The sequence below is a fragment of the Lolium rigidum genome, chromosome 1 (assembly GCF_022539505.1).
Source record: "Lolium rigidum isolate FL_2022 chromosome 1, APGP_CSIRO_Lrig_0.1, whole genome shotgun sequence".
NCBI lineage: Eukaryota > Viridiplantae > Streptophyta > Magnoliopsida > Poales > Poaceae > Lolium > Lolium rigidum.
Window position 1 is genome coordinate 258,701,979 of NC_061508.1, and position 11,589 is coordinate 258,713,567.

The window sequence follows — 11,589 nt, forward strand, 5'->3', positions numbered from 1 at the left end:
CCGTGGTGTGCACCTGGCGTTCTGGGCCCGCGCCCAGGCAACTCACACACCTACGCCGCTCAGCATTAGTACGGACCTGCATCGACTCCCTCGACCCCAGCGCACCACAACAATCTGCAGAACGTCGACCCGGCTCTCCAGACCGCCCTCAACAACATGCACCTCCCAGGAAACTAGGAGCGGTTCATGGACACGGGAGCGTTCTCCCATATGGTATCTGATCATGGTATACTCTCTTCCCTCACCCCCTCTAATCAACTCATCACGGTCGGCAACGGCCAAACTATTCCCGCAACTCATGTTGGCTCCACTTCATTCCATCCTCTGCCATGTCCCTTTTTCTTCATAATGTTCTAGTTGCTCCCCACATAATCAAAAACCTTATATCCGTTCGACAATTCACTACTGATAATTTATGTGCCATTGAGTTTGATCCTTTTAGTTTTTCCGTGAAGGCTCTTCCTTCCAGGACCGCGATCCTCAGATGCAATAGTCCTGGACCTCTCTACCTACTACGCGACTCGTCATCATCTCCCAGAGCTCTCCTGGCCACCACCACTCCATCGCTATGGCATCGCCGCCTCGGACACCCCGGCCACCACACCATGTCACGTCTTCATTAGTCCAAGTAGATCTCCTACAATAAAGAAGGGTCGTCCCTTTGTCATGCTTGCCAATTAGGAAACATGTTAAATTCCGTTTTATGCGTCTCAGTCATACACTATTCGTCTGTTTCAGCTTTTACATTGTGATTTGTGGACATCCCCTATTCCTAGCAATTCTGGTTTTCGATACTTTCTCATTATTGTGGATGATTTATCTCATTATTTTTGGAGCTTTCCCCTTCGTCAAAAGTCTGATATGTACACTACCCTTGTTGCTTTTAACACCTATGCCAAAACACACTTCAACCTACCTATTCTATCCATCCAATGTGACAATGGTAGAGACTTTGTCAACACACGTCTCGACCATTTTTGCGCTCTCGGCGGCCTCCTTCTTCGTTTTTCATTCCCTCACACATCTCAGCAAAACGGCAAGGCCGAACGAGCCATTCGAACAACCAATGATGTTATTCGCACACTCCTAATTCAAGCCTCTCTACCACCTAAATTTTGGGCTGAAGCTCTCTACACTGCCACCTACCTAATCAACATCCGGCCTGCCTACTCCCTTCAATTTTCGACTCCATACACTGTCCTATTCAGCCTACAACCTCCATATAACGACCTTTGCGTCTTCGGCTGTCTTTGTTATCCTAACACTTCCTCCACCGCACCTCACAAACTAGCCCTTTGTTCCTCAAAGTGCATCTTCCTAGGCTACCCTCCCCGACATAAAGGCTATCGTTGTCTTGACTTACAAACCCATCACATTATCCTCTCTCGCCATGTCATTTTTGATGAATCCGTTTTCCCCTACACCGAGCAACCCAACACTAGCCCCCACCCAACCCTATCAATCCTGACCATCCACACCCAACGCCTACCCAACTTGTACGTCGATCGCACCCTACCTCCTCAACCGCTATGCATGTGCCCGCTAGCCACCCGCCCGTTATGCATGCGCCTGCTAGCCCCTCACGTTCTCTTTCCGGACCGACACCTCCACCCTCTCCACCCGCTAGCTCGCCCCCTACACCGGCCACACCACCACCCGCCAGCACAGCTAGCTCCATTGGCCCAATACAACACAACCCACCACCTGAACCCTCTCATCGAACTCACCTAACTACCGGTCGTTTACCTGGCCCTCCCAAGCGATTGAACCTATCCGCAATTGTTTCTTCACCTATTCCTCACAATTATCTGACAGCGCTTCGCGATCCTACCTGGCGCCTATGATACAAACCACTAAATATAATTGACCTATGATACTAATGTTAAACTAAAAATTAATGTTAAACTAATCTTGTACACAATTTTGCATTGAGTTTCTACAAACCACTAAATATAATTGACCTATGATACTACTACATGATACTATACATTGTGGAGATAGTATCACACACTAGTACCATATGCATGATAATACTATATGATACTCCCTATTGTGACTAGTCTAACTAGTACTAATAAATACACTACTATTTTATTTGATTTTTCCTAGAATATACTACCTCCGTTTCAAGGAATAAGGCGCACACGTATTCCAAGACGAACTTTGACCATAAAAATTGAGCAACAAAATTTTAATTATATTATATGTAATTAGTATCGTTGGATTCGTATTGAAAATCACTATTTAATGATACTAATTTCATACAAACAATTTTTATCTATTTAAAGTAATTCTTGGTCAAACAAAAAGCTCGTAAAACGAGGACGCCTTATCACTTGAAATGGAGGTAGTAGACTAAAAGAGAATACGTCTATTCTAAAAAAATTGTCAAGCCGGGCTTACCGTAACATCTTGCTGGCTAGTTAATTCCGCTACATAACACTTTTATACTCCGTACCAGACAATCAGTACATAAATGCATTATTATGTTTATGTGACAGGTGCACACATACCTTACCCCAAATGAAAACCCAATTTAGATTATAAAACATTGCCCCGTGCAGTTCCATACTCCTCTACTTCTACTCAACATCTGGTGCATTATTTCTTTTTAAATGTCAAACAAAATAATTCATGTCATTGACCCTACCGCTAGATCTTGCGCATTAAATGCACAAGGAAGAAGAACCTAGAACTTGCTGCAGATTTAATCCAAAATGCGCTATTCGAGTGCATCCAGAATTGTTTTTGCTGAATCGATGAATTCAACTGGTCAAAGCAATCCTTTATACACTAATACCAAATGGACTGTTGGACACCCATTACGAGGGTAATCATTCTTGGCCGCTTGAACATGCCTCCCTATTTTCCCATGCAAATATTACAATAACAAGAATATTCTTGATGACAATTGTCTTAAACAGTTTGCAAGGTATTACCTTCATGATGAATAAATATTTATATGTTCACGTAGAACCAGTGAATGCACGGTGATGTCGTGTTTCATGGGCTACAATTTTTTGTGAAGTGTATAAGTGACTTGTACTACCTGTTTTCATCAGTTCGAACTTCCAGCTGGGTTGGTTAGTGCAAGAAAGCTTGACAAAATTTATTTACAGCTCTTTGTAGAGACATTTTTTTAGCAAGAGCGCTTACTTAAAAAGTTTTAGCATTACACCTCCTAGTGCATAAGTAGAATGCATGCACATAACCACTCAAATCCAAAACGAACAACAAATAAAAAAAATACAATACAAGTAATCATGTTAGAAACTATAAAAAAAAGTCAAGTACACGGAAATTCAATTCGGCTCTTGTGTGTATATGCTCCCTTCACCCAAAAAACATATTTCTAATTGTTAAAAAAATTTAACAAAAAAATTCGCATGTACATCTCGACAATCTATGTGCGTTCGTGCAGTTTCGCGAAAACCCGATATTTTTTGTGATCGATCTAAAATAGACAAAAATAAGTCTCAGAAAAAGTCTTATTTTCAGCACTAAATTTTGTCTTTTTTACACAGCTCAAACTACAAGTTGATTTTTCATGGAAAGACTTTGTGCGCAATTAGCTTGTGAAGATGTACACATGAATTTTTCGTTGGAATTTTTTGACATTTCAAAATGTATCAAAGTTGCAGTTCAAACTAAGGGAGCATATATGCATCCAGGAACCAAAACATCACTCCTGCCATCATGATGGAGGAAAAGTCTGAAGATCACTCTGCCCAGGAAATGAAGAACTGGCAAATAATTAAAGCTGGAAAAGGCCAGGAAACCGAAATGAAGAAGATTCCATGGCCAATTAGTGTTCTTGTTTTATTTCCTAACACGAATCATAGTGCTAGTATCCCAGCTAATATCATGCATATTGGTCCAACAAAAATGCTGATGTGACAGCTAATTATGTAGACCATAGGAGATTAGAGTAACATATGTGGATACTGTATCATAGCGCATGTCACGAGAAAAGTTAATGCCCAACAAATCTTATGCACAAATTTGCATTGGAATTTTAAAAATCAATAAATATAGTATGACTATGATACCACTTGATGATAGTACTAACCACTATAGAGATATTAGACTAGTCACAATAGAGAGTATCATATGGTACTAGTGTGTGATACTATCTCCGCAATGCATAGTATCATGTAGTAGTAATGTAGTATCATAGGTCAATTATATTTAGTGATTTGTAGAATCTCAATGCAAAATTGTGTACAAGATTAGTTTGACATTAATTTTTCTAGTTCTACGTGCTATGATACAGTATCTACCTATGATACTACTACCATCTCTTTCTTCATTTATTGATATGACACATCAGCTTTTTGCATGCATGTGTTGCATGATATTAGCTATGATACTCCATACACATGTATCATATGCATGATATATTACTACTATGGCCAGCCTAACCATCGGCTGACAAGATTTTCAACTAGACTCATTTACTACTCCTGCATATCCCGATGATCTCTTGAATGCAGCACATGCTGTCCATTAACATACTAATCTCTCGCACGAACTCCTGGGCAAGAGCAAGGCTCCACAAGGCCGGTTGGGGAGAAGATAATCCTTCAGTCTAATACATTTGTGGATTAGAGAACGAGGCTGGTGAGGGAAAAACCCAAACGCCGCGCCGGAATCCAGCATGGAGAAGCAGCAGACGACAATCCTGGAGGAAACCCTCCTCCAGAGGAGCCCGGAGTGGAAGCAGGAGGAGAGCTTGTCGATAGGCGAAGAGGTGAAGAGGCAGCTGTGGCTGGCCGGGCCGCTCATCGCCGGCAATCTGCTGCAGAACCTTATCCCGATGATCTCCGTCATGCTCGTCGGCCACCTCGGCGAGCTGCCCCTCGCGGGCGCCTCCGTGGCCAACTCCTTCGCCACAGTCACCGGATTCAGCCTAATGGTATGTACATAACCATTTCGCATCTGTATTTCTTGCCCTGCGGGATTCAAATCTACACCAATCAATGAGATACATCCTCTTTTTAAAAATATATTTAAACCAAAACCACAACCTATTATAGATCAGAGGGTGTAGTAATAATGATTTCAACCATATTTCTACATTCATGAGCAGCAGGGCATGGCTACTGCTCTGGACACCTTGTGCGGTCAAGCATACGGAGCCAGGCAATACCATCTGCTCGGCATCTACAAGCAACGGGCAATGCTTATACTCACCCTGGTCAGCATCCCGGTGGCCGTTCTGTGGTTCTATACCGGCAGCGTCCTGCTCCTTGTCGGCCAGGACGAGGACATTTCCATGGAGGCTGGCACCTACGCCCGATGGATGATCCCAGCGCTCTTCGCCTACGGCCTTCTGCAGTGCCATGTCCGGTTCCTGCAGACGCAGAACATCGTGCTCCCGGTGATGCTGAGCGCTGCCCCGACGGCGCTCTTCCACCTCCCCGTCTGCTGGCTGCTGGTGCATGGCCTCGGGCTAGGCAGCAAGGGCGCTGCTCTTAGCAACGCCATCTCCTTCTGGATCAACGTGGTCATTCTGGCCGTGTACGTGAGGGTGTCGAGCACTTGCAACAAGACATGGACGGGATTCTCCGTGGAAGCTTTCCATGACCTGCTTAGCTTCTTCAGACTCGCCGTACCATCTGCTCTCATGGTCTGGTGAGTGAGATTTCGAGATCCAGCTGAGTATGAGCTGAATGAACTGATCGAAGTTCTTGGATATGTTGATCACTTGATATAGATTCATGTTTGGCAAATACTGCAGCTTGGAATGGTGGTCATACGAGGCCCTGGTGCTGTTGTCAGGGCTTCTTCCTAACCCCGAACTTGAAACGTCAGTCCTGTCGATCACGTAAGAAAATTTCATCGCTTGCGATTCTTGTGTCTTAACTTAATTCGTGTCCTCAAATCTGTCTGCTTTGTTTCCCCTGGTGACAGCCTCAACACGGCGACCTTAGTGTTCATGATACCCTCCGGTCTTGGAGCCGCCATAAGGTAAGCAAACAACCGAAGCAATTAATTATGTTAGCTATAGTTGTATACTATCTCATTGATTCGTCACACTAGCTACTACATGTTGGTGCGGTCATTCTCATGGAGTCATTCTTTCTTGCGTGATCCGATCGCGAAATACAGCACCCGAGTTTCAAACGAGCTCGGAGCAGGCAGACCACAGGCCGCCCGCCTTGCCGTGCGCGCCGTTTTGATGTTTGCCGCCTCGGAAGGCCTGATCATGAGCCTACTACTGGTCTCTGTGCGCCACATCTGGGGTTATACTTACAGCGACGAGGAGGAGGTCGTGGCATACGTAGCCAAGATGCTTCTGCTGATTGCAGTTTCCAACTTCTTTGACGGAATTCAGTCCGTTCTCTCAGGTAATACTAGATATACAACCCATCTAATGGCCACTGAATTCTCTCCTCGATTGCGAACCAGTTTATCTTAGTACGTAGATCAGTACTACAGGCTTCTCATGGATTAATCCATCTCTAGGTGTGGCCAGAGGCTGTGGGTGGCAGAAGATAGGTGCCTGCATCAACCTCGGCGCATTCTACGTCGTCGGCATACCGGCTGCCTATCTCCTAGCCTTCGTGCTGCGCGTTGGCGGAATGGTGCTTAATCCTTCCAGAGTCTTTATTTTTCCACGAATATTACCTCTTCTGTGTACGACAACCAGCTAATAGCGTGAAAATATTGCATGATCAGGGCCTTTGGACGGGAATTATCTGTGGCAGCACGGTGCAGGTCTTGCTGCTCCTGGCCATCACACTGCGCACCGACTGGCAGAAGGAGGTACATATATACCTGTGCAGAGCTTCTAGCTTTGCTATGCATTTTCGTTCTGGTAGACTATTTTAGGTTTATGTGGGTAGGACATGTAGTCTGTGTTTGTATGAACTGCATATGTTTACTTTCATGTTTTTCTGAACTGCATATATGTATCTATACTTTCTAGGCAACAAAGGCGAAAAACAGAGTCTTCTATTCTGCCATGCCAACAGATCTCGCGACATGAAGGTATCATTAGGTGGTACAGAAGTAGCCAGCAGGAGATTCTCAAGAATGACACAGGGTGTGTAAATCGACTAACCACTTAACCACCATCGGCAATTGGTTACCTGATACTGTTGAGTAGGGCTGGGCATTCGGATGTAACTGAAAATTCGGTTCGTTTTTTTTTTTGGTTTCTTGATATTTCGGTTAGTGAGAAATGACAACCGGAATTATAACGATTTCTTAATTAACCAGTAGTTCGGTTAGCGGAAATTTCGGTTCGGTATTCGATTTTAACTGATTTGACAGAACGTGGTATATACTTGCCGAGTCACTAAGACTAGAAACACACTTCCAAGTGTGACGAGGACTTCTAAGCGTGCACACACAAATTCTCATGCCTCCCGGAATCATAACATGCACTATGTGAAGCTAGTTGGAATTACACGGACATGAGTATACGCGCGTACTATGTGTCTGTGCTTACGTTCAAAAAAAAAAAAGTGTCTGTGCACAGGGCTGCCTCATGCATGGGGCTGCTTTTTTTAGGAAGTGGATGTGGCTGCCACGAGGAATAGAGTTGTAGACATGCGATCTGGAATTCAGGGCATTAACGTGCTGCCTTAAGAAAATAGTAGGAACGAACGACATTACGACACTGTTTTGAACATGACGATTTTGGTTTCTCTCCATATAATATCTCGGTTTTATCGGTTATTTCGGTTAATCAAGAGTCAAAACCAGATTTATGAATAAAAATGCGGTTTATCATATTTACGCATCAAAATTGTTCTCGGTTAATTTGGTTCCGGTGTATTCGGTTTCGGTTTCGGTTCCGGTTAATTTTGTTTCTGTGTTTGGTGTTCGGTTTTTTATGCCCACCCCTTGTTGAGTACCGCTTCGATGCTGAAAATGGTGAACTCTTATGGGGGCATGTATGGGTTTAGCTTTTAAATGGTTCCTCCGGCGTACGAATGTTATTACACAAACATTTCAATAGATGGTGCTTTCCTAGTCGATTATTTTATCTTGGGTAGGCATCAAGTGAAAATATTCTTTTATGTTGCTTTCGTAGTAGATTATTTTATGTTGAGTAGGCATCAAGTGAAAATATTCATATGTGCATCATATGAGAATATTCATCCGGCATACGATCATGACATTTTTGTCAATGATATTATCTTGGACAAGGGAGATGCAATGGTGAAACAATATATGTGCATTTCCTCCAAACTTATGCCCCACTTTTGAAGGAGACCATTTGGGCTAAAACTTGGCCCCGCTTGTTTCAGTGTTTGTAACCAAAACAGATGTAAAATTCTGAGCAGTAACGAACTCCCCTAATAGGCACTTGGTTCGTCGTTTTTTTTTGTCCCTCCATTTGTTTTCCACGCGCATTTGTTTGCATGGCTGATGCGAAAAATTCACGGACCTCCAATGCTCAGACAAATACGGCTGTAATCAGCAGGCACAGCAAAATTGGCGCGGCCGTTTTGTCCGGAGGCGGGTATTGAACGACAATCCAATAGGGGCCTTGTGGTCGCTGGCCGCCGCCCCGCTGACACGCCACCGCGAGTAGCCGGGCCAGGTGAGTACGCGGGGCTCTCCCTCGCGGCCTCTACCCTCCACGACACAATGACTCGTCTTTCCCCCAAAAATAGTGTCCCGAGCTTTGCAATTTCCGTCGTAAGTATTCTGTATCCGCTCGCATCGAGATTTCGCTGGGGCGAGTCCCGCGAAGTGCTCTCTTGGTCTAGCCATGTGGACTGACGAAAAAATCGGGAGCTCGCCATCTCGGACTAAAACGTGCTCTCTATGGATAATGCGCTTCCAGTTCATGGCGATGGCGGCCTTGTCTATTGCGATTCCACGCGCCAGCCCAAAAGAGTCATGTACGTCGAAGAGTCATGGATGAAAGCCCAAATCAGAACGAAAACGAGGTTCAGAGCACGACTGGACCGTTTTCGCCTATCCAGATGAAAAAAATGGGTTCTGGGGGCAACAAGTACTAGCTAGATCGATTGCATCCATGCGCAGTAAGTACCTATCTCGGCGGTACATCTCCTACAAAATTCTCAAAAATTCTTCAATCTAATTAGTCCAATTCTTGAATCTAATGCATATCTTTGTACTTATTTCTGCGTGCAATCCCAATCTTGCCATTTTTCATTTTTGTCTACTGAAAATAAGCAGTGAGATAGGCCAGCAGAGGTCACCACCAGCTGGGCGTTTCGCAAGCAACGGCCGCCGCTCGGAGAAGCAGAGGCTGCGTCGTGCGACCACAGATACAGAGCTAAGGACCAAGCAATTAAAATAGATAATATATAGGGTGTGTTTTGTAAAAAAATGGCATTGGTCAACATGGTCAAACAGTTGCAGGGTTTAATTTAGACCGGGATTCAATAGTTCATGATACAAACGACAGGGATTTAAAGTTCAGGGTCATTTCACCGAACCTCTAATAGTTCAAGGTTTAAAATAGAATTTTTCCTTGTTTAAATAGTACTTGCTCCGTTTCATAGTAGTTGTCCCTTATTTAGATGTATTCAGAGGATAGATCTTCCGTGACTTGATACTTCCAAGTCTCACCGTGACTTGGTGCTAACATCCACCATCCATCTTTCATCCAAAGTACCCGATTGATTTTGAATTTGAACTAAATAAATAAAACTACTTAGGAAAATTTGAAAAATTCTAGTAAATCATGCATGTTCGACTAGTATTCTAGTGAAGTTTAATTCCATTTGAATCAAAGATTTGTCATTAAATAGAGACCCTTAGTTTAAACTATGCTCTAAAACGTAAAAAATTAACTAATGACAACCTAGACATTCGAATGGGATGAAACATCCACATGTTTCAAAATGAGGTATTTACACTTTATTTGAAATTTTTTATTTTTTAAATAGTTCTAGTCTTTTAGTTCAAAGTTAGAGGCAATCTGAAACGTTGGATCTGAGATAGTGGTGGATGTTGTCACTAAGTCACGGTGAGACTTGGAAGCATGTAGCTGACTGTCCATATCTAGATGTAAAGATACATCGTAATCCGCGAGAACTAATACTTTTTCCATTTTAAAGTTATAATGAGTAAGACTTGTATATTTTTTAAAGTTATGCCAATTAAAATTTGATCATATTTTTAGAAAAAAATTATCAATAGCTATGATAATCTGTAGATATCATATTCATATGAAAGTATATTTCACGATGTATATTACTATATTAACTTTGTATTTTGCATGTTAATACAGTAGTTTTTACTAAAAGCTTGATCAAACTTTGAATGTTTTGACTTTTTAAAGATAGTATAGGCCCTTATTCGTTGAGACGGAGGTACTGGTATAAACTGTGTATGTAGAGTAGGTGGACATGGCAATGCCTAAATGAATCGAACGCTGAATCAGTATTTTGAACGGACTGAATCATCTGGTTTCTCTACACCTTCGGGCTTAGGCATAATTATATCCACGTACAGATTTGACTGCAACTTGGCAGATCTGAACGTCGCTACGTACGTATGATAACAGTAGCCGTGCGGTGGATCACTGTTACACCGGTGGCAATGGCAACGCGTGTGCCGATGATTCCGTGGCGGCCGCTGCAGGTTTTGCCGCGACCTTGGGTGGCGAGAGCTCGCAGCGGCAGAGCGGGCACGTCCGGCGCGTGCGCAGCCACAAGTCGATGCACTCGACGTGGAACAGGTGCCTGCACGGCGGCAGCTGCCGCACCATCTCGCCCTCGAGCACGTCCTCCAGGCACACCGCGCAGAGCAGCGGGGCGCAGCTCCCGCGCGGCTCCTCGCCGCCCTTGGCGTCGGCCGCCGCCGGGCTCCCGTACGCGAACGTCGGCAGGGCGCCGATCGCCGCGTCGGTCATCCCGCAGGTGCACCGGCGCGCCAGCCGCAGCACCGGCGCGGGCTGCCGCGTCCCCATCCCCGCGCCGCTCCGGTCTGCGCGAGCCGCCGCGGCGACGGTGCCGCGCGTGGGCACGACGCAGGCGGCGACGCCGAAGAGGAGGACGAGGAGGCTGGTGATGGCGCAAGCCCTGGCGGGGCTGACAACGGCCAGGAGCACGCAGAAGAGCAGCAGCGACACGAACGCCACCATGATGCCGTAGCAGACGTGGGGCTCCTCGTCGTCGTCGTCATCGAGCGCCGCCGCCCCCACCGGCGCGCCGTCCGTCGCCAGCCGCGGGTACAGGTTCAGCATCAGCCTGGGCACAGGCCGCACAGCCATGCGAGCGTTATCCCTAGCTCGCTCGCGACGCGACGGGTCCAAGATTCTCGGCGGTGACCAAGAGGTAGAAATAGGCGTGCGCTTCTGCTTCATCGCGCCGTGGCCGGGTGCCGCACGGAAAACGGAATGTGAGTGCCGCGCTGCAGTGGATCGCGCGCGCTTGCGCTTGGCCGGTGGTCTCATCGAGCGCGCGGCTTACGGTTCCGAGCTCGTCGGAAAGAATCGTGCAGGTTCACAATAGCTAGCTACTTGGAGCGAGTTGCGGCGGCAGGCCTGGATCGGGCGGCGCCATGCATTGCGCGACATTTCAGATGTCAGCACGCACGCACGATGCGTGTGGTTGTTGCCGCTCGGAGACGAAGTGGGATTGCCGGAGCGAGCCA

General features: G+C 45.5%; 1 protein-coding gene across 1 annotated transcript; it reads left to right on the forward strand.

Annotated features, from left to right (window-relative positions):
- Positions 1 to 4,657: 4,657 nt before the first annotated feature.
- On the forward strand, positions 4,658 to 6,991 carry LOC124683562 (protein DETOXIFICATION 16-like). Its single transcript, XM_047218056.1, has 8 exons — positions 4,658 to 4,915; positions 5,090 to 5,634; positions 5,741 to 5,827; positions 5,914 to 5,970; positions 6,112 to 6,350; positions 6,469 to 6,587; positions 6,682 to 6,768; positions 6,932 to 6,991. Exons 1-8 carry the CDS (start codon positions 4,658 to 4,660, stop codon positions 6,989 to 6,991), a joined length of 1,452 nt encoding a protein of 483 aa, XP_047074012.1.
- The last annotated feature ends 4,598 nt before the right edge of the window (positions 6,992 to 11,589 follow it).